This window comes from Haemorhous mexicanus, chromosome 1 (assembly GCF_027477595.1).
Source record: "Haemorhous mexicanus isolate bHaeMex1 chromosome 1, bHaeMex1.pri, whole genome shotgun sequence".
Classification (NCBI taxonomy): Eukaryota; Metazoa; Chordata; class Aves; order Passeriformes; family Fringillidae; genus Haemorhous; species Haemorhous mexicanus.
In genome coordinates this window covers 1045929-1067425 of record NC_082341.1, presented here as the reverse complement: position 1 = coordinate 1067425, position 21497 = coordinate 1045929, and the positions used below count along the sequence as shown (strand labels likewise).

General features: G+C 61.8%; 3 protein-coding genes across 4 annotated transcripts; 1 reads left to right on the top strand and 2 right to left on the bottom strand.

The window, feature by feature from the left end:
- Nucleotides 1-740: 740 nt before the first annotated feature.
- On the bottom strand, nucleotides 741-6483 carry LOC132339278 (uncharacterized). The gene is made up of 6 exons (XM_059869471.1): nucleotides 6320-6483; nucleotides 5838-6000; nucleotides 3810-3936; nucleotides 3137-3211; nucleotides 2854-2940; nucleotides 741-2673 (listed from the first exon to the last, which is right to left on the bottom strand). Exons 1-6 carry the CDS (start codon nucleotides 6481-6483, stop codon nucleotides 1598-1600), a joined length of 1692 nt encoding a protein of 563 aa, XP_059725454.1. The 3' UTR covers nucleotides 741-1597.
- Nucleotides 6484-8886: 2403 nt separating this feature from the next.
- Nucleotides 8887-16568, top strand: LOC132322365 (zinc finger protein 777-like). The gene is made up of 7 exons (XM_059836777.1): nucleotides 8887-8956; nucleotides 9619-9888; nucleotides 10019-10145; nucleotides 10577-10762; nucleotides 11573-12487; nucleotides 13112-13219; nucleotides 13878-16568. Exons 1-7 carry the CDS (start codon nucleotides 8933-8935, stop codon nucleotides 14891-14893), a joined length of 2646 nt encoding a protein of 881 aa, XP_059692760.1. The 5' UTR covers nucleotides 8887-8932; the 3' UTR covers nucleotides 14894-16568.
- A 394-nt stretch (nucleotides 16569-16962) lies between these two features.
- LOC132322409 (zinc finger protein 777-like) lies at nucleotides 16963-21056 on the bottom strand. Of its 2 annotated transcripts, none has more exons than XM_059836913.1 (4): nucleotides 20595-21056; nucleotides 19496-19709; nucleotides 19091-19204; nucleotides 16963-18418 (listed from the first exon to the last, which is right to left on the bottom strand). In XM_059836913.1, the coding sequence occupies exons 1-4, from the start codon at nucleotides 21051-21053 to the stop codon at nucleotides 17394-17396; spliced, it is 1812 nt and encodes a 603-aa protein (XP_059692896.1). In that variant the 5' UTR covers nucleotides 21054-21056; the 3' UTR covers nucleotides 16963-17393. The 2 variants fall into 2 exon arrangements, with proteins under 2 accessions (XP_059692896.1, XP_059692956.1); XM_059836973.1 differs by having other exon boundaries at nucleotides 19589-19709.
- Between the last annotated feature and the right edge of the window lie 441 nt (nucleotides 21057-21497).

The following is a 21497-nucleotide window of genomic DNA, read 5'->3' as shown; positions in this document are numbered from 1 at the left end:
TCCAGCAATGGGGACTCCACTCCTGCCCTGGGCAGCTGGGCCAGGGCTGGAGATCCCTTTCCAAGAGGAACATTCCCAATATCCACCTGAACCTGCCCTTGAGGCCATTCCCTCTTGTCCTGTTCCCTGGGAGCAGAACCCAGGCTCTCCTGGCTCCAACCTTCCTCCAGGGAACTGCAGGAGCCAGAAGGTGCCCCCTGAGCCTCCTCTTCTCCAGGATGAGCCCCTCCAGCTCGCTCAGAAGGATTTGGGATCTGGGAGGAGAATGCTGAAAGCCCCAAAGTCAGCACCCCCCAGCTGTCAGGAACATCCTCCTGCCAAAAACAGCACCGGCCGTGGTGGGAGCATCCTGAATTCAGGCATCCCAGATTTTCCCCAGGCCACCCCCAGTTCCATGGAGATCTGGGAAAGGGAATGGATCCATGGGCTCAGTTTGTTTGAATTTGTTGGAGCTTCCTTCTGTCCCCATAACAGCACCTGGCTCCTGGGAGGGTATTGGAGAACATCCCAGAAATCACCTTTTCCTTGTCATGATCCAATTCCAGAGGTTCCAAAAGCTACTGGGAATCCAGGCCAGGCTGGATTTCCCAGGAAAACGCTTCCACATGCCTGGAACTAAACTTTCCTTTATCCTCTCCTATATCCACCCCTCCACCCAACCCAACCCGACCCTCCCTGGCACAACTCGAGGCTGTTTCCCCTCATCCTCTCCGTTCTCCTTGGCAGTGTTGGCAACTATACAACATTTAAAATATATTTTATTTCTCTAGTCAGGCTCAGTTTGCCTTTGCCTTTGAGAAGTGAATTAGAGAAATATTTTTTTTAAGGGGTATTGTTGCCCTCTGTGAGGCTTGATAAGCTTAACATCTCAACAAACTGGGAGTAGTCCAAAAGAGACCCAAAAAGATAACAACCATCAGCAAACATTGAAGAACATCTACCCCAGACCCCTGGGGCTGGAAAGGGCTGATAAATAAATTAGTGAGGGCCTGATAAACATCAGAGGCAAAAGAATCCCTGTCCAATAAGAAACCGAATTCTGAGAACTCTGCAATTTGGAACCAATGAGCATTGAACCAATAGATTTCTGTGGGTTTAGAACTGGGTAAAGTTTGGGGAAAATCGAGTAAAATTCGCCTGTCATGGAATGATTTTCTCTGCACACCCAGGCCACGTGTGGGTGAAATAATGTCTGTTGCACATCCCAACCAGAAATGAGGAAATGCCTTGTCTAACAATAAAAACATTGTTGGAGATTTTTTGTTTTTCCCATTGTTTTGGTGACAGGAACACAGCCTGACCTCTGGTTGGTTTTTAGAGATGGATTTAACATCCCTTTTAACCCAAACCATTCCAGGATTTCAGGATCCCATGCTGACTTTTCCTTCTTTCCTCCTTTGAGCCACACAAGTCCTCCCCTTTCCCACTGCTTTTCTCCAAAGCCTCTCAATCAATCCCAGTTCAGGGCAGGCCCCACATTCCCAGTTTTACATCCCCCAAATCCACCTCTGCCACGTTTCTCCTCCTGAACGCCCCAGAACTAGGGGGGATTGAGTGCTGTGCCTCAGTGAATCCAATTCCAGTTTCCCCCCGGGAGTCAGAGCTTCCTGATCTCCGTCAAGTTGTCAATCTGGATGATGATGGGCCAGATGCTCTTCCCTTGGGAGACCCCCTGGAGCTCAAACCTCTGGCACAGGGAGTCCAGTATGTACCTGACCGCCTTCAGCACGTTCTGGAACACGTCCTGGAGCGACACCTCCTGTGATTTCCGGAGTTCCGCATATCCTTCAAGCTCCTGCCTGGCACCGGGATGCTCCAGAGGCTTCACTCCCTTCCCCACCCCTGCATCCAGGATTTGGGCAGGGGGTGAACTCCCAGTTCCCAAAATCCCCTCCGGAGCACAGTGTGTGTCCAATGTCACCCCCTCAGCGTTCCCGGTGCTCCGGAGCTGGCGCAGCGCGGCCGCATCCGTCGGAGGACAAACCCCGGGCTTTGTCCCCTGTGTGGCACCACCGGAGCTGGAGCGGTCTCTCCATGGAAACCCCAACCTCCAGTAGGGCTGGTAGCGCCGCAGGATCTCCCTGGCTCTCCGGAATGTCCTGCGCCAGCGGGATTGCTGCCGCGCCAGCCGGCGGCGCACGGCCAGGAGGGTGCTGCCCTCGTGGCTCCTCCCGGCCTCGCGGCTCCTCTCGGCCTCGCGGCTGCCCCCGGCCCGGCGCTGCTGGCAGTAGTTGTGCTCCCACAGGCAGCAGGGCCGGGGGGTGCAGGGCGTGCCCGGCTCGCTCCGGAGGCAGTAGCTGTGGTCCTTCGCCGCCGCCGCTCGCAGCTCCTCCACCCGCAGCCCCCGGGCTCCCGGGAGAAGCGTTGCCTCTCCCACATTGTGTCCATGGTTTTGGGCATTCCCGTGATTCCTCTCCCCAGGGCCATCCCACAGCTCTTCCCAAGGATGCAGGCTCTGCTGTTCCATCATGGAATGAAGCGGGATTGTCTCACTGTGGGTTAGGTCTTCCATGGGTCCAGGTTTATCCTCCACTTCCTCCTTCACAGGCCGTGGCAGGGCTTGGCTCCCCACTCCACTGTCTGCTTCTGACGGGAATTCGCTCCTTCCCTCATGACAGTCAAACTTCTTCTGGAAGTTCCTGTCCTGGAGACACCACAACGTGCTCCATTCTGCTGGGAGAGAGGTGGGAAGGGGTTGGATCATTCCTGGCTGGAGCAGGGAGAGGAACATCCGTTCTTCCCAGTCCGGGACTGCCTGGGCTCCACATCCCAACCTCTGCCAGACGTCAGGGGAGCCCTGCAGTGGAAGAAACCCTGGGAGTGGCTCAGGGATGGGGCTGGAGCAGGACTCACCTGGACATGAGGTCTCCAGCCCCTGGTACCCGCTGGCACTGGGCCACCAGCCAGAGGAAGGCTCCTCCAGCCAGCTCCCAGTGTGTCCTGCAGGGAAAACAGCAGATGTCACCAGCCAGGCTGGAAATCCTGACTCTCCACACCCATGGGAATGAAGGAAGAGTCCTGTCCTTGTCCCCACTGGGAATCCTGACATCTCCACAGCCACAGGGATGGAGCAGGAAGCCCTGACCTCATCCTGGATGTGGATTCCAACCCACAGGGTTGGGATGCTGCTGCTCACCTGGGGATGAGCAGATCCATGGCTCTTCCCCGCGCTCCAGCCGGTGCAGGATGTCAGGCTTGGGGCCTGGATAACCTGGGAATGGGACAGAGAGCGTTGGACTGTCCCTGATCACAGGAAAACCAAGGACTGGGACACCTCAGCTGTGCCTCACCCTGCACGGAAGCACCGCTGGGATGCGGGAAAAGCGAGGGAGAAACCGGAGCTGCTGCCAGAGAGGGATTTATTCCTGAGAGCCCTGATGGAAGCGAGGGAAGTTCCACAGCTTCCCAGTTCCACTGACAGGCTTTCCCAGGGAGGGAATGTCTCCTGCTTATCCCAGGGGTGGGACATCCCACCGTCCTCCCTGATCTTAGGGAATCATTTCCAGGGGTGCTCAAACCCAGACCCAAATCCTACCTTTTCCAGCACTAAACTCCCTGATCAGCCCCTAGAAGGGAAAACTCCTCACAGGAATGGTTGTCTAGCCCTGGAGGGATTGGAAAGCTGTGAGGATGAGACATTGGAGACATGGATTAGTGGTGGCCTTGGCAGTGTTGAGGAATTGTTGGACTCTGCCATCTCCAAGGCCCGTTCCAACCTCAGCCACTGTGGGATTCTGGGATTCAGCGCTCTGGAAGGCGCTGGGGTGGGATCTGAGGGAAGCCCTGGCCAGGGTGGTTCCCAGGATTACCCAGGGAGGTCAGCAGCTCGTAGGTGTCGGACACGACGTCCCGGTACAGCTCCCGCTGCCCCGCCGTGAGCGCGTCCCACTCGGCCCGGCTCAGCAACACCGCCACGTCCTCGAAGGCCATCGGCACCTGCCACGGGACCAGGGATCACAGCTTCCTCAGGGATCACTGCTTCCTCAGGGATCACAGCTTCCCTCAGGAATCACAGCTTCCCTCAGGGATCACAGCTTCCCTCAGGGATCACACTCTCCCTCAGGGATCACACCCTCCCTCAGGGATCACAGCTTCCCTCAGGGATCACAGCTTCCCTCAGGGATCACACCCTCCCTCAGGGATCACACTCTCCCTTCAGGGATGTAAACCTCCCTCAGGGATCACACCCTCCCTCAGGGATGTAAACCTCCCTCAGGGATCACACTCTTCCTCAGGGATCACATCCTCCCTCAGGAATCACACTCTCCCTTCAGGGATAACACCCTCCCTCAGAGATCTAATCTTCCCTCAAGAATCTAATCATCCCTCAGGCATCAAATCCTCCCTCAGAGATCACACCTTCCCTCATGGATCTAATCCTTTCTCACAGATCAGACCTTCCCTCACGGATCTCAACCTCCCTCAGAGATCAAATCCTCCTCAGGAATCGTAGCTTCCCTCAGGGATCTAATCCTCCTTCAAGTATCTAATCCTCCCTCAGGGATCACAGCCTTCCTCAGGGATCACAGCCTCCCTCAGGGATCACAGCTTCCCTCACGGATCACACCCTCCTCATGGATCACAGCCTTCCTCAGGGATCACAGCCTCCCTCTGGGATCACAGCCTCCCTCAGGGATCTAATCCTTGGGGATCAACTCCTCCCTCACGGATCACAGCTTCCCTCAGGGATCTAATCCTCCCTCAGGGAACAAATCCTCCTCAGGGATCAAATCTTCCCTCAGGAATCACAGCTTCCCTCACAGATCACACCCTCCTCACGGATCACAGCTTCCCTCAGGGATCTAATCCTCCCTCACAGATCACACACTCCTCACGGATCACAGCTTCCCTCAGGGATCACAGCTTCCCTCAGGGATGTAAACCTCCCTCAGGGATCACACCCTCCTCACGGATCACAGCTTCCCTCAGGGATCACAGCTTCCTCAGGGATCAAATTGTCCCTCAGGATCTAAACCTCCCTCACAGATCACAGCTTCCCTCACGGATCTAATCCTCCCTCAGGGATCACCCCCTCCACAGGGATCACCCTGCCCCTGCCAGCAGGAGAAGCCTTTCCCAGCCCAAAGGAGGTCCTAGGACATGGGGCCATGGATGGGGCTGTCCCAGGAAGGTGTGTTCCCCACTGGGGCAGGAATTATGGATTTGGGAGAAGGACAGGCTGGAATCCAGTGCCAAACACCAGAATCAACACCTTGGGATGTGTCTTACCGTTCCTATCAGGAGCACTCCGTGATCCCTGTGGGACTGGGATAGTTCAGGACCCCAAGCCACCTGGAGCTGGGCTGGGGGACATTCCCAGAGGCCCCTGTGACCCCCAGGGCCCATCCCAGGAAATCCCAGCGGGGATGGAGGAACAGGGGCAGAGAGAGGGAGGGATGTGGGGGGAATGTGGGGGTGAGAGGGGTTTTGGGCTGGGGGTGATGGGGGTGGGATTGAGGGCATAGAATGGGGATTTTTAGGGGCTGGTGGAGATTTGGGGAATGATGAGGATTTTGGGGGGTGATGGGGTGGGGAGGGATGGGGTGGGGGTGATGGGGGATCCTCAGGGCGGAATTTCATGGGAGTGGGGGCAATGGAGGGGGTGATGGCGTGGGATCGGGGGTGTGATGGGAGTGATTTGGGGGGATGATTTGGGATTTCAGGATGGGGCTGGGGGGGTGATGGGGTAGGGGGTCCCTGGCCATTGGAGGCCGAGCCCCGCCAGCAGCTGCCGAGGGTGCGCTGCGGGACCCCCCTGGATCCGGGGGGGGGTCGGGGGTCCGCACATCGAGCGCGAGGGCGGCCCGGGGCTCCCATTGGCAGCTCCCGGCTCCTACCTGCGCCTGGCCCGCCATGGCGGCCGGGGGGCCCCGCGAGTCTCGGGGGGTCCGGGAGGGTCCCGGCGCCTCCCGCCGCCTCTCCCGCACGCGCTTCCGGCACAGGCCCCGCCCACAGCGGAAGCGCCGCCATGGCCCAGCCGGAAGCGGCGCCCCGGAAGCGCTGCGGTGACCCCGGCACGTGAGGCGGGGCCGGGGTCAGATCCCAACGGGAACGGGAACGGGAACGGGAACGGGAACGGGAACGGGAACGGGAACGGGAACGGGGCCCGGCCCTTCCCGGGAGGGATTGTCCCGGTGTCCCTCCCCTGAAGCCGTTCCCTCCCGTCCTGTCCCCGTTCCCTGCGAGCGCGGGCCGAGCCCTTCCCGGATCCAGCCCGCTCGCATCCCGTTTGGACTCCAGAGTCACCGATTCTCCCGAAATCCCAAATTTAGCGTGTGAATCCTCAGGTTTTCCACCAGAGATCTCTCAGATCTGGTACCGACTCCGGGATTTCTCATGGCCTTGCCTGAGGCCTGCGCTCTTGTTCTCTGCTGCCCGCACATTCCCTCCCTGTGGCCTCCCGAATTCGCCTCCTCCAGATTTCCTTCTTCTCCTGGATAAATTTCCCGCCGATTCTGTATTTCCCGTGTGCAGCTCGTCCATGATTCCCTTCCCACCAACCCCCTGCAAGCAATCTCCACCTACCCCCTAGAATTCCCTATGGAATTCCTCTGCCCTTCACATCTGCACCACCAAAAGCCAGAAATTTGGAATTAAACAAATTCCATCATATCCTAGGAATCCTCAGGAATGGCCAGGACTAATTGCTCATCACTAAATGGATACAGCGCCTGGTTTGGTTTAACAACAATCCCAGAACCTGGAATTGTGGGGTTATTGCAGCAACAGCAGCAGGATCTGGAATTGCCATTGGCCTGATGATCCTAAATCCCCTCCCAGCCCAGGCCATGCCAGGATTCCAGGACCTCGTTAGAGGGATGCAGCAAGAGCAGGACCCCCAAGGCAGAGTTTTGGGGATAAGTTTCCTCCAGCTCATCCCTTATCCAGACCCAGCCCTTTCCTCTCCCTGTGTTTGGCAGCTCCGGCCCCGAGTGACCTTTCCGGGGTCACCATGGTGACATCGGGACCAATGTCCAGGCAGGGCAGTGGCCGCGGGCCCGGCACAGCCGCGGGGACACCATGAGGCTGTGGCTGCTCTGCGTTGTGGCCGTGGCCGTGGCCGGAGTGGCCGGAGCTGAGCACAGCGGCTCCGGGATGGCGGCACGCGGGAGAGAGGTCGGTGGTGTGTGGAGAGGGGTAAAACTGGGAATAACGGGGCCGGGAATGCCAGAGCTGGGCCGTGCCAGGCTCCGCGGGCAGCAGCCCGTGCCCCCTCCCGCCCCTCGGGGCTGTCCAGGCACCGAACCCGGGCAAATCCCAGGGTGCAGCTTTTCCAGCCTCCCCGTCCCTGCGGGGATGGGCTCGGCACTCCCGGGCCCCCCGCAGCCGCGGGAGATCCCGGGGAGGGCACGGCGGGACCGGGGGGATCACCGGCATTCCCGGTCCTGCCCGCATTCCCCGCTGCGCTCCGGGAGATGCCGATCCCCGCCTTCCCTCCGCAGGGCCGGCGGCGGCCGCACAGACCCTGCTCCGGCTGCTTCTCCGTGCTGAGCGAGGTGAGCCGGGATGCGGGAATGCGGGAATGGGGTCGGGGGATGGGACTCCCACACCTGCGTGTGTCCCGCAGGAGTCGCAGTCGATGCCCTGGAATTCCCGGGAGGAGGAGGCGGCTCAGCCGGGCAGGCGGGCACGGAGCGGGAAGGGACTGGAGGTACCGGAGCGTGCCCGGGGCTGCCCAGGAATGGGGCGGGAGTGGAGATTGGCATGGCATGGCATGGGATGGGGGTGGGGTGGGACGGGACAGGACGGGACAGGACGGGGTCTGAATGGGATGCGATGGGATGGGATCTCCCTCTCCCTGGCTCCGTGTGACGCTGCGCTCACTCCCGCAGGGCAGAGCCAGGAGGGAGAGCCCGGAGCCGGCCCAGCCCGCCGGACACCCCGGGCGCATCCCGCTGCTGTGACAGGTGACAGCGGAGCCCCGGCAGGAGCCCGGGTCCAGCGGGGACCCCCCGGCAGCCCCCGCGGGCGCGTTGCAGGAGTCACCGAGCAGCCGAGAGCGCGGCGGGAGCGATGCTGGAACCTGGGAATGCCGCTGGACAGCAGGAGCAGCCCCACGGCAGCAGAGAGCTCAGCCGCCCGCTCCCTCCTCTGCGCTGAGCCCCCTGCCCTTCCCACTCCCAAAATGCTTCTGGGGCAGCCGCCCCCGCCTTGCCAAGCCCCCAAATAAAGCCGGCACACCGGAGGGAGCGGATGCGCTTGGGGGGACACACGCTGGGTGGGTGAGCCCCGACAGAGCCGCCCGGTGCTGGGCTGGGCGGGGTGGCGGTGTGGGGACACCGGGGACACCGGGGGTCGGAGCCAACCCGTGGGGTGTCTGCACAGGGGGACTGCGGGGGGACCCCAGGTGTGCTGGTCCTGGGGCTCCCTCAGGAATGTCAGTCCAAGGGCATGGGAGGCTCCCCACAATGCTAGATCACAGGGATGGCGAGATACCCCAGGAATGCTGGATCACAGGGATGGGGACATCCCCCAGGAATGCTGGTCCCGGAGGAGGTGGGGCTGGAGGACCCCCCAGCAATGGCGGCCCTGGGGGTCCAGTTCAGGGGAATGGCGGATCCCCAAGAATGCTGGATCACAGGGATGGGGAGATCCCCTGGGAATGCTGCTCCCAGAGGACGTGGGGCTGGTCCGGGGGTCCTGCAGGGCTCCCAGTTCAGGGCCCGGGGAGTGCCCGGAGGTCCGGCCTTGGTGGCCCCGGCCCCGGTGACCCTGGGCCCGGCCCCGCCCCCAGACCTGACCCCACCCCTTATCCGGCCCCGCCCCGTTCCGGGCCCGCCCCCGGCGTGGCCCCGCCCCTGCCCGGCTCTTGCTCCTCCCGCCCGCCAGGGGGCGCCGCTCCCCGCGCAGTGCCGCTCTGGCGGACGGCGCCCTCTGTGGGCCCGGTGGCAGCGCGAGCGCGGGGCCCGAGGCGGCGGTGGCGGCCGCAGCCATGTCCCGCCGGGGGCCCTCGCAGGTCAGGGCCCGCCCCGGCCACGGGCCACGGGCTGGGATGCGCCACGGGACACGGGACGGGGCGGGCCGCAGCGGTGCTGGGTCAGGGGCGTGCGGGGGTCCCAGGGGGAAGTGGCACTGGGGGTCAGGGGGGTCCCTCAGGGTCCTGAGGGCGGGGGGACGGAGGTGGCACGGGGCGATCCTTGGGGGGTGACAGCTCGGGGGTCTCCGGGAGAGCTGGTTCTGGGGGGTTGAGGGGTCCCCCAGGGGAGGGGGTGCTGGTGGAGCCCCCAGGGGTGCGGGGTCTGGGAGCCAGGGATGTCCCTCTGGATCCTGGCAGTGGGTGACAGCTCGGGAGGATGGGGCTGCCCCGGGGACGCCGGTTCACAGGGGTGAGGGGATCTCCCAGGGACGCTGCTCCTGGGACAGGTGGAACTGGGGGAACCCCCCAGAGGTGCTGCTCCGGGGGGTTCCTCTGGGGTGTCTGCTCAGGGGGTCACCCTTTGCTCCGTGGGAAGGTGGGGACGGGCTCGCAGGGGTGGCGGCCAGGCTCTGGCAGATCCCTGCGGAATTGGGGTCTTGGGCATCCCTCGGGGCTACCGGGGCGTCCCTAGCGGGTCCCCATTCCCTGACCACCCTGTGGCCAGGGCCGTGGCCAGGCCCCTGACCCTGCATCCCCCGCAGGTGTCGGGCAGCCTCCGGCGGAAGGCGGCGCCGGGCACGGCCCCGTCGGAGCTGCAGGAGCTGCGGAGCCGCACGGAGCGCGCGGAGCGGCGGCTGCTGGCCTGCGAGAACCTGGTCGGGGAGCTGGGCAGCGGCCTGGCCGCCCTGAGCACCCTCCTGCAGGGCTACGGGCAGCTGCAGCAGCGCCTGCTCAACCTGGAGAACCTCCTCAAGAACAGGAACTTCTGGATCCTGCGCCTGCCCCCTGCCTCCGGGGGAGAGATCCCCAAGGTAGCAGCGACGCTTCCGAGGGATCCTGGGACCGTGCAAGGGCTGGGGGCCGAGCTCCTGCGTGTCCCCACAGCGGGTCTGGATGTGTCCCGAGCCAGGCGTGGTTCCAGGGAGTTCCCTGTGATTCCAGGTGCCGCTCACCTTCGATGATATCTCGGTGTATTTCAACGAGCTGGAGTGGGAGAGGCTGGAGCGCTGGCAGAAGGATCTGTACAGGGCCGTGATGAGGGGCAACTATGAGACCTTGGTGTCCCTGGGTAAGGCTTGGGGAGCTGGAGCTCATGGAATCATGGAATAGCCTGGGTTTGGAAGGCTGTGAGGTGGTGAGGCCCTGGCCCAGGTTGCCCACATCCCTGGCAGGGTCCAGAGCTAGGTTGGATGGGGCTTGGAGCAACCTGGGATAGTGGGAGGTTTCCCTGACTTCCACTAGAGGGAAATGTTCCAGCCAAAGCTTTTCCCTCCTTTGGGATTTTAGTTCATGTTCTGCTGGTTAAGATCCTCTCCGCCTCAGCTGCCTCTGTGCTTGGGGGTGGGTCTTGCCTTGGGGCCAAGGAAGTGCTTGGAGTAGGGATGAGGTGTTTGTGTCTCCCCAGGACTGGGACAGGGGACAAGGGTCACTGTTGGAATGTGCCAGACTAAAGACACAGCCAAATCCTAATCAACCCCCCATCCTCTGCCCCACGACCAGACTACGCCGTGTCCAAGCCTGAGATCCTGTCCCAGATGGAGAGGGATGAAGAGCTCAGTGACAAAGAGGGTCAGGAGCACCCATGGGCACAGGCTGGGGATGGTCAGGAGCCCCTCTGGGCAGCAGAAGAGAGGGACGAGGCAGACGAGGCTGCAGGAGATGGAAGCCCCATGGGAGCTGCCCCAGGTGGGTGCCAGGAGGAGGTGGCTGTTCCTGGAGATCTCCCCTTCCTGAGGAAGGAAGGACTCGCTCCATGGACTGAAGCACCCCAGAGCACCTGAATCTTCATTCCAAGAGGAATGGTTGTGCTTGGTGGGATGAATCCCATGGAGAAGAGTGATCAGAGCCTTGCAGGAGGGTCTGGAGCAGTGGGGAAAGGCCTCCTGTAAGAGTGGGGCTTCCAGAGACATTCCTGCCTGCTCTGGAGGGACAGGAAACGTGCTGGGAAGTGAGGAACTGCGAGCTGAGGTGGGAGGAGGAGGCTGGAGGTGCTCTGCTTGTCCTGGGGGAGCAGAGGAGTGTGGGGAGCCCTGGGGCGTGGATTTAGAGTGGGAAGGCTGGGCAGGAAGGTGGGAGGTGCTGGAAAGGGACAGAGAGACACAGACAGAGCTGGGAGCAGCGGAGATGTGGGAAGAGCCGTGTTTGAGGGCTCTTTCCTGCAGGATTGAGGAGCTGGAAAGGTTAAAGGCATGCCAGGAGAAGCTGGGCAGGTGCTGTCCCATGGGAAAACTCACCTGGAGCCCAGGTGGGAGTTTGGGGGTTGGACTGGAGGAGAGGAAAAGGGACACAGAGGGACATCTTTGGGGTTCATGTTCTGTTACTCAGAGCTTCTCTCTTGTGAATCCTGCGCAGGGCCAAGGAGGCAGCTCTGCCATTGGGGTTGGAGGTGCTCGTGTCTCTGCTGGGGCTGGGAGAGGGGACAAGGCTCACTTTGGGAATCTGGCAGGATAAAAGTGCAGATCCTAATAAAGCCCCTGTTCTGTGCCCTGGGAACAGATGGTGCCAAGTCCAAACCTAACAGCCCAACCTGCAGCGAGAGGGATGAAGAGCCCAGCAATGAAAAGGGTCCTGAGCCCTCATGGACACAGAATGGGGACAGCCAGAAACCCCCAGAGACACAGATTGGGAACAGCCCGAAATCCCCACGGACACGGAGTGGGAACAGCCAGAAAACCCCACAGACAGAGACTGGGGACAGCCCAAAATCCTCATGGACACGGAGTGGGAACAGCCAGAAAACCCCACAGACACATAATGGGGACAGCCAGAACCCCCCACAGACACAGAGTGGGGACAGCCCAAAATCCTCATGGACACGGAGTGGGAACAGCCAGAAAACCCCACAGACACAGAATGGGGACAGCCAGAACCCCCCACAGACAGAGACTGGGGACAGCCCAAAATCCTCATGGACACGAAGTGGGAACAGCCAGAAAACCCCACAAATACAGACTGGGGACAGCCAGAACCCCCCACAGACAGAGACTGGGGACAGCCCAAAATCCTCATGGACACGAAGTGGGAACAGCCACAAAACCCCACAAATACAGAATGGGGACAGCCAGAACCCCCCACAAACACAGAGTGGGAACAGCCCAGAGTCCCCAAGGACACGGAGTAGGAACAGCCCAGAGTCCCCAAGGACACGGAGTGGGAATAGCCCAAAGTCCCCAAGGACACAGAGTGGGAACAGCCCAAACCCCCCGCAGACACAGACTGGGAACAGCCCTGAGTCCCCACAGGCACACAGTGGGGACAGCCAGACACTGCCTCAGACACAGACTGGGGACAGTCAGAACCCCCTCCAGACAGGTGTCCCCAACAATCAGAAGCCCTCACAGATACCAGGAGAGATGGAACAGCAGGAAGAGGCTTTGGGAGAGGATCCCATGCCCATGGAAGCTGGCCCAGGTGAGTTCCAGGCGTGCCAGGGAGGATGTGCTTCCCCTTCCCCCGCTCTCCAGAGCTCTGGCAGTGACCAGGGCAGAGGTGCATGGCCCTGGTGCTTGGAGAGGCATCGCCAGGGAGCCTTGGGATGCTGTCACAGGACAGCATGGAAGAGGGTCTGGATGCAGGAATGCAGCCTGTGAAGATGGTGGGGTGAGGCTGCTCTGTGAGGTGGTGGCATGTGGCACCTTGTGTCCTTCCCTCCCAGCCCTCCCTCTGCTTTTGGCCCATGTGTGGCTTCACTCCTGTTCCTCCTGACACCTTCCAGCCCTTCCACAGAATTGCTGGGGTTGGGAAAGCCCTCTGAGATCATTGGGTCCAACTGTCCCCCAGCACTGCCAAGGCCTCATGTCCCCAGGTGCCACATCCACACATCCTGCAGGAACAGGGACTCTAGCACTGCCTGTTCCAGGGCTGGACAGCCCTTTCCAGAAGGAAGTTTCCTGGTAGCTGATCCACATCCTGGCTCTTGAGCTGCAGCTTTCTCCAGCTTTTCCACACACTCCCAGCAATCTCTGGTTCATACTGCTGGAGTGGGGACCTGGGAGGTCCCCATAGGTCTTTCAAATCCCTGTTCCCTGCAAACAGAGCTCCCCATCCTGATGATGAATGTGATGTCCCTGGGGGACCATCAGCTGGGGACGGTGGCAGAGGAGGACATGGAGATGGAGGAGGACCTGGCAGAGCCTGACACTGGTGAGTCACCTTGTGCTGGGGACATGGGGCCTGGCAGGTGGGTGGGAAGCAGCTTCCAGAGCTGATGGGCTTGAAATAGGGAGGAAAAATGAAGCTTCAGGGGTTCCTTTTATTATTTCCTGCAACATCACATGGGTTTAGAGTTGGGTCCCTTGTGCCACTGGTCCCAATGGCACCCACGGAGGGCTCAGCCTGGGAGTCCTCTAGGGATGGGCACTCCATCCCTGCCCTGGGCCACTGTGCCACGGACAACCCTTTTGGGGAAGGAATTTTCCCAATATCCAACCTGAACCTCCCCTGGCACAGCTTGAGGCCATTTCCCCTTGCCCTGTCCTTGTTCCCTGGGAGCAAAGCCCAACCCCCCCGGCTGTCCCCTCCTGTCAGGGAGTTGTGCCGAGCCACAAGAGCCCCCCCTGAGCCTCCTCTTCTCCAGGCTGAGCCCCTTTCCCAGCTCCCTCAGCCACTCCTGGGGCTCCAGACTCTTCCCCAGTTCTGTTCCCTTCCCTGGACACGCTCCAGCCCCTCAATGTCTTTCTTGTCATGAAAAGCCCAGAGCTGCCTCTGGGATTGGAAGTGCGCTGGCAGTGCCAGCACAGGGAGGGGCCCTGGTGCTGTGTCACACTGGTGCTGACACCAACACCGTGTCTCTCTGTTCCAGAGGAAGCCTTATCCATGGAAGATGAAACACTGTGCGAAGGGGCTTTTCCTGAGGACATCAAGGTGAAGGAAGAGGAGCCTGAGCTGCTGGCAGAGGAATCCACACCCTCTCCCGGCTCAGAGATCCAGAAGTGTCCCAAAAATGAGCTGGTGAAAGCCAAGATGAAGAAGAAGCCGAACCGGTGCGAGGCCAGCAACCTCCTGATGGGCAACTGCCGGCGCGGGTACGTGCGGGAATGGTCCCACCCCTGCACGGAGTGCGGCAAGCGCTTCCGCCTCAAGATCAACCTCATCATCCACCAGCGCAGCCACGCCAAGGAGGGGCCCTACGAGTGCCCCGTGTGCGAGATCGGCTTCAGCACCAAACGGCACCTGGACCTTCACCGCAGCATCCACGTCAAGGACAGAGCCTTCGGCGCCAAGGTCTGGGGCAACGTGCACCCCGAGCTGCGCATCCGCCCGCGCCGGGACCTGTGCGGCGCCGGCCACGCCGGGGGGGCCTGGCTGGGCCAGCCCAAGGAGGAGCCGGACAGAGAGGGCCTGTCGGGCGCCGGGATCGTGCAGCCGCCCAACCCCAGGCAGAAGTGCCCCCTCTGCAAGAAGTTCCTGTCCTGCACCACGTCGATGCGGCGGCACCTGCAGACCCACGCGCGGGACCGGCCCTACTGCTGCAGCTCCTGCAACAAGTGCTTCACCCGCAGCAATCACCTGCTGCGCCACAAGAAGATCCACGAGAGGGCTCTGGCCGCACTCCAGCGGGAGGCCAAGGCCCAGCCCGCTGCTGCTATCCCAACATCCCTGCAGCACCAAGCTCCCGAGACCCAGAGCAGGCCTTCCCAAGAGAATGGGAGCCCTGAGGCTGCAAAAGCGAGCCTGCCCAATGTGCTGCTGTTGGGAACAATGCCACTGGAGCTCCCAGGCAAAGGCTCCCCGCTCCCTGAGTGCATCAGGAAAGCCGTGCAGCCCGTGGTCCAGCTGGGATCCAGGGCAGTGGCTTCGGAGATGACAGAGAAATGACAGATGACAGACGCTGGGACAGATCTGAGCTGTGCGTGTCCCTGGAAGGAAGCTGCGCGTTTGTTGGGTTTGCAACTGGTGGGACGCCAAGAATGGGAATCTGCTGTGTTTTAGGAGCTTCCTGGGTTGTAGAAAGAATGGGAGGCTTGGAGACCACAACAGAGAGCACATTGCAGAAGTCTCCAGTGATCCACAATGCTTCACCATTCCACTGAATTGTTCCTGTTGGCTGATACTTGGAATTTTCCCAAGCTGACATTCCTGGGAGATGACCAGGTGAATCCTGGTCAAACAGGAGCAGAGCTTTTGCATTCTTTGATGTTGGAGCTGATCCCTTGCATTCAGAAACACAACTGAAGAGGGCAGGGAGAAGGGAATGGAGCTGGCAGCATTCCCATGCAGCCCTTTGCTCCATGGAACAAGCGTCCTGACTGAGACACCAGATGGAGAGTGACATCTCTGAGACCCCACCGCGTCCTGGCCACCCTTGCCACCCCCACTCTGGGGAGGAGATCAGCCAACAGCCCCTCCAGCAGGTTGGGAACACTGGAGCTTTGCACTGGAAGATCCATACGACAAACCAAACCCCAATATTCTGTGCTGGCATCTTCCAGGGATGCCGGCAGGTCCATGAGGAAGGCCACAGGCACCCTCAGGACCATCCTGCACGGGTGCAGAGTGATTTTAAGAATACTTGACGGGTCAGCCAGCCCCATGCTGCAGCAGCACCCTGATCCCCGTGGATCTGCCTGCACGGAGCAGCCCCTCAGCTCTGGAGGAAACTCCACTCTCCCAACCGCAGCTCGTCCCCTTTTGCCCAAAATCCCACCTTAATGAATCCTACGGGAAAACAGTTCTGCAGCTACCTCAGTCAGGGAGAGGGGACCTACCCAGAGGCAGCCAGTGGAAGCCAGGCCTGGCACTGCCCCAGTGTCCCCTGGAGCCACCAGAGCAGTGTCCGTGGCCAGACCCCACGTGCCTCCCACGTGCTGGGTGTGCACAGGGAGCACCTCCCACCCGGAGCCAGCGCCACACGGACACGGTGGAGCAGCTGTTGGGACTCTTGCATTTTGTTTTTCAGGTTTTTTGTTTCGAGTTGTTCAATGGAATTATTTGCTATCCTGAGATCTCTGTCCCTCTTTGAGCAGCGAGCACTGGTAGGCTTTTCCCATCTTCCATTCCGAGTCACTCCCAGGGTGTGATGGTGCTGCTGTGGGAAGCTTTGGGAGCTGGGGGAACACCTGTGCCACATCCAGGTGTGATCCTCAGCCACCTCCTGCTCCATGGGATGGACAGCAGCGTGTGAGCTGCTCCATAGGAATACACACAACATCCCACTGCTCCTCTGGGCTGGTGTCTCACACTTCCTGCCCCTGGGATTGCAGTGTGGAGCATTCCCAGCCTGCAGCAGGAGCTGGGAGGGGTGCCAGTGGCAGACACATGACCATGGATCTGGTAGTGAGCCAGCGGCTGGTTATCCCTGTTATCCCTGCCCAGGTTGAGATCCCAGTGCTCCCCAGTTGATCCCAGGGGCATGGCTGAGCTGGTGTGCTGGTGCTAAGGGCCAGCAGCTCCAGCCTGGCATTTCTAAATCTGCTGTGACCGGGAGCAGTTTCCTGCAACATTCCCAATCCCTTTCTCAGGCTGTGGAATCAATAAAGTATTTGTCTCTGTCTGGCTGCTTTGGGGGCTGCACTGGTGCCTGTGGGCACAGAACTGGGATCAGCCAGGACAGCTCTCAGCAGGAGGGTTTTGGGAGTCACTGCCAGCAGGTGCAGAGCCCCCAGGCCACTGGGAGAGTTGTGGAATGCCAGCCAGGAAGGAAGCAGGGAAGGACAGGGGATGGAGTGGCCCTGGCCACCATGAGTGGGACATGTCCCTCAGCACTGCCAGGGAGTCCCGCGTGCCCAAATCCTACTGAGAATCCTGTGGGGGATTCCTGTGGGACTGCTCCACATTCCCATCACACATTCCCAGCAGGTAGCTCTGTATTCCTCCCCTGATGGCCCCATCCCTGCTGAGCCCGGGATGTCACCCCCCAGCTGCCCCGGAGCACAACAGGAGACCAGTCAGCTCAGTCTTTTATCTGATTCTCTGGTCCGGCCACCCAGCCCCCACAGCCTTCCCGGGGCTATCAGCTGCCCCCAGGCCACTGAGCACTCCCAGCCCCGCTCCCTGCACAGTGGTGGTGTTCAAACAACCCGAGTTCCACCATGGGATCTGACACAGCCACTCTGCTGAATCCACGGAGCAGCGGCACCACCGGCTCAGCTCCAGTCACTGACCCTCCTCTGCTGCCTCGGGGCCAGTCCCATCCCACCCTGAGCCCTTCCCCGCCGAACAGCCCAGCAGGCTCCCTCCTCCTCCTCCTCCAGAGACCCAGGTGGTGCCACGAGTCCCACGGCATCGTGAACAAACTCCCGGTGCTGCCACAAGTCCCAGCTGCCCGGTGTGTCTGACGCTGAAGAACCGCTGTCCCTTCCCTTCTCCAGCCCTCTGGCTACCGATTGTCCTGGCTCAGAGCCTCGCAGGGCTCCAGCTCCGGCTCGTGTCCCGGCAAGCTGCCGGCCGGAGAGGCGGCCACGGCGTGCACCTTCTGGTGGTGGTTCAGCGACTGCCGGTGCCGGAAGCTCTTGGTGCAGCCGTGGCACTGGAAGGGGCGCTGCTGGGTGTGCCGGCGCTGGTGCTCCTCCAGCGACGCTTTCTGGGGGAAGCTCTCGGCGCACTCGATGCAGCGGTAGAGCCGCTCCCCGGCGGCGCTGCCCCGCGCCGGCCGGCCCGGCCAGGCGCTGCGGAGCTGCGGCCCGTGGATGCGCTGGTGCTTCTGCAGGTGGTGCTTCTGCACGAAGCCCTTGCCGCAGGCGGGGCAGCGGTACGGCCGCTCCCCGGTGTGGATCCGGTAGTGCTTGTTGAGGTTGGACTTCTCGTTGAAGCTCTTGCCGCAGGCCGGGCACTGGAAGGGCCGCTCGCCCGTGTGCAGGCGCTGGTGCCGCAGCAGCGCGGCGTGGTGGGCCAGGCTCTTCCCGCAGGACGTGCAGATGAAGGAGCCGTTGCTCTTCCTCTCCCGGCTCTGCTGCCGCGCCAGGAGGTTCCGCGTCAGCCGGACGCTCTTCCAGCCCGGCGGCAGCGCCCGGGGATCGTCCTGGGCACTCGGCTGCTCCCAGCCGGGCTGTGGCAACGCCACCTCGGCCGCGGGGTCTTCTCCCAGCGGCATTCCCTGGGCGAGCGCGAACGGCTGCTCCGTGCCCGCGCCCAGCGCGTGCTCCGTGGGGAAGGGCAGCCCCGGGGCAGGGTGAGCCTCCACCGGCACCACCACCGGCTTGAATTCTCCCAGGCAGAATTCCCCCAAGCCCTCTCCGGCCGCCTTCGGCCCGGCCACGCCATGGCTCTCCCAGGAAACCGGCTGCTCCTGGCTGAGGGAAACCTCCTCGTCCAGCCTGACCGCGGGCACCATCGGCAGCGCCAGGAGCTCGGCTCCGTCCTCCTGCGGCTGCTGCTCTTCCGTCTTGATCACGATCATCTCACCTGTGGAGAGAGCGCAGATCATTCCCGGGAAGGGAAGGCCTCCCGTGCCTGCTGCTCCAGAGTGGGAGCGGGAGCAGAGAGGAACTGGCAAAGAACGAAAGGGAGCAAGAAGGGATTCCCAGGAGGAGATGAGGTGAAGGGGGTTGACCTGGCAGCTTGTTGGACCTCAGGGACATCATGGAATCATGGAATTAGGGAGGTTTGCAAAGCCCTTCAAGATCATCAAGTCCAATCATCAACCAAGCACTGCCAAGGCCACCACTGTCCCGTGTCCCCAACTGCCACATCCACCCAGCTTTTAAATCCTTCCAGGAATGGAGACTTCACCCCTGCCCTGGGCATGCTGCACTCAATGACACTATGGACTGACAATACAATCCTCACAAATAAACCAAACCAGAGGGAATGTGAAGGCAAAGCTGAGGTGCAGAGTCCTCCATCCTGGAAAGAACCCCATCAGGAATGGCAGAGTTTAAGTGTGTGAATCCAGGGAAAAGGATCAAAGCAAAGCCTCCCCAAAACAGGAGGGAGCATCCACCCACAGGTACCCAGCTCCAGAGCCACCCTCACTGAACCTTGACACAGGTTTTCCCATTTTCCCTCCTTAAGAACTCTGCCCAGTCTGGGCAGGTTGTCAGTGCCCATTCCTCAGCCCCCCTCGCTGTCACTCACTGTCACCAAGCTGTCCTGGCACCACTCCCTTCTCCGGCAGCCCAGGGCTCCCTGGATCCTCCCTGTCCTCGGCTGGTGGCAGCAGTGCAGGTTTGGAACCAGCATCCTCGGGCCCTGGGAAGGAGGGAGCAATGGGATGAACTGCTGACAGTGGGGACCACCCAAAGCAGGGTCCTGGAATTCCAGGACATCTGATCACACAGGCCACTGGTAACCAAACCAGGCACGGAATTTTTGCTCATCCAAGGAAGTGCCTGATGAACACTCAAGCTCTAAAATTTCAGCCCAAAATGAATGAGTACTAAAATGTAGGATGCTCTGCAGCAAATCCCTGCAGGGTGATCCATGTACAGCCCATCTCTCAGGAAAAAACAGTGCAGGAACACTGGCTGCAGGACATGTCACCTGGAATCCCCACAAGTTCCATGTGTGGAGGGTTTGGAGGGTGCATCAGCCCAGAGATGATGATGTTTCTGACATGATCTGAGTGATCCTCACCGGGAGGGACCATGGCCTCGTAGTTCCCCTTCCTGGCGATCCCACGGAGCTCCTGGCTGCCCACGCTCCTCAGCTCCTGCTCTGGCAGAGCGGCCTCCTCAGCCTCGCCCGCCGCTGGCACCTGGAAGTACAGGAGGCTCCACCTGGGGGTCCCCACTGAACCCTCGCAGAGCCCCTGGGGGTCCGGAGCTCCTATGGACAGAGCCATGTCCGGGGGGACATCCCCAGACATCCCAGCAAGGCTCAGCTGTTCCTCCCCAGAGCAGGGGGAGATTCCCAGGATCCATCCTGGCAGCCAGGTGAGCAGTGACACCTCAGGTGGGAGTGGGACAGTGGCACCATCCTACATCACCCCAGTAGGGCCCTGAAATATGACTGAAACACTTGGCCCCCTCTTCCCTGGGGACAGGAACAAGCACCAGACCAGCCATGTCCATCTGGCTCCGTGCAGCTCCTGAGAGCCAACAGCACTTCCCACAGCCACATGGTCACCTGGGGCACTTCCCCACTGCTTTGGGCACATCTCTGTCACCTGTGGCCTGTTCCTGTCACACTGAGCACATCCCTGAGAGCTGGGACACATCCCTGACCATCTTTGGCATATTCCCATTAGCTGGCACTTGTCCCCGTTTGTCACCGCTGGCATGTCCCTGTTATCTGGGGCTTGTCCACATCAGATGGGGCTTGTCCCCATTACCTGCACCCCATCCCTGTCACTGCGGGCGCATCCCTGTTCCCTGGGACTCATCCCCATTACCATGGGTTCATCCCCATCCTGTTACCCAGAACTTGTTCCTGCCACCGCTGGCACGTCCCCGTTCCCATGCCTCACAGCCTGTCCCTGTCCCCGTGGGCTCAGCCCGATCCCCATTCCCCGGTGCCCGATCCTTTCCTCATTCCCTGGAGCTGGTTCCCGTTCCCCGGGTCGCATCCCCGTGCCCCGGGCCCGTCCTGTCCCCGTGCGGGCCCGTCCCGGTTCCCTGGGCCCCGACCCCGTGGCGGTTACCTGTGTCCGCTCCCGGGCGGTCCCGGTGCCAGTGCCGGTGCCGGTGCGGTTGCCCCCGCAGCGGCAGCGGCGGAGCTGGCGCTGGATGCGGCGGAGGCGGCGGGAGTTGTCCCTGAGGAGCGCGGCCAGCCGGGCCCCGCCGGCCCGCACCGTGCGCTCCAGCCCCGCCACGCGCCGCTCCAGCCGCTCCAGCCGCCGCTCCGCCGCCTCCACGCTCCGCTCCAGCCGCCGCTCCGCCACCGCCACCGCCCGCAGCGACAGCCCCGCCGGGGCCGCCCCGCCGGGGCCCGCGCCGGGATCGGGGCCCGCGCCCTGCCAGGCCTCGGGCGCCCACTCGGGGTCCTGCTGCGGGAGGAAGAGGGCGGTGAGGGGCGGCCGGGCCCGGGGTCCCGCCGGGGGTACGGGGGTGCCGGTGCCGGGGGGTCCCGCCGGTACCTGCGCGCGGCCCCACTGGGCCATGGCCGCCCCTCACCGCCGCCGCCGCAGCGCCCCCTGCCGGCCCCGCGCCGCCCGCGCCGCCCCGCCCGCGGCCGCCGCACCGAGAGACCCCGGCCCGGCCCGGCCCGGTTACAGCCCCAGCCCATCTACAGCCCAATCCCATCTACAGCCCGACCCCACACTATCCCCATCCCATCCCAGGATGGGTCAGGCTGGAAGGGGCTACAGTGGCTCCTCTGGGCTCACCTCCCTGTTCAGTCAGGGTTATCCCAGAGCACATGGCACAGGATTGTGTCCAGACCATTCTGGAATATCTCCAGTGAGGGAAGCTCCACACCCTCTCTGGACAATCTGTTCCAGGGCCCAGTCACTGCCCAGGGTGAAAGTTCTTCCTCCTGTCCAGGTGGAACTTCCTGGGCATGTTTCCTGCCTGTTCCTCTGGTCCTGTTGCCAGGTCCCACAGCA

Excerpts from the sequence above, each read along its gene's own strand:
- LOC132339278 (XM_059869471.1), bottom strand. The coding sequence starts at position 6,483 with ATGGACGAGCTGCACACGGGAAATACAGAATCGGCGGGAAATTTATCC. Across the intron at positions 6,001-6,319 it reads CATGAGAAATCCCGGAGTCG|CGCTTCCGGGGCGCCGCTTC; the intron begins GTACCAGATCTG and ends GGGTCACCGCAG. Across the intron at positions 2,674-2,853 it reads GCTGGAGACCTCATGTCCAG|CAGAATGGAGCACGTTGTGG; the intron begins GTGAGTCCTGCT and ends CCTCTCTCCCAG.
- LOC132322365 (XM_059836777.1), top strand. The coding sequence starts at position 8,933 with ATGTCCCGCCGGGGGCCCTCGCAG. Across the intron at positions 8,957-9,618 it reads CCCGCCGGGGGCCCTCGCAG|GTGTCGGGCAGCCTCCGGCG; the intron begins GTCAGGGCCCGC and ends CATCCCCCGCAG. Across the intron at positions 9,889-10,018 it reads CCGGGGGAGAGATCCCCAAG|GTGCCGCTCACCTTCGATGA; the intron begins GTAGCAGCGACG and ends CTGTGATTCCAG.
- LOC132322409 (XM_059836913.1), bottom strand. The coding sequence starts at position 21,053 with ATGGCCCAGTGGGGCCGCGCGCAGGTACCGGCGGGACCCCCCGGCACC. Across the intron at positions 19,710-20,594 it reads CCGCCCGGGAGCGGACACAG|GTGCCAGCGGCGGGCGAGGC; the intron begins GTAACCGCCACG and ends CTGTACTTCCAG. Across the intron at positions 19,205-19,495 it reads GGAACTTGTGGGGATTCCAG|GGCCCGAGGATGCTGGTTCC; the intron begins GTGACATGTCCT and ends CCTCCTTCCCAG.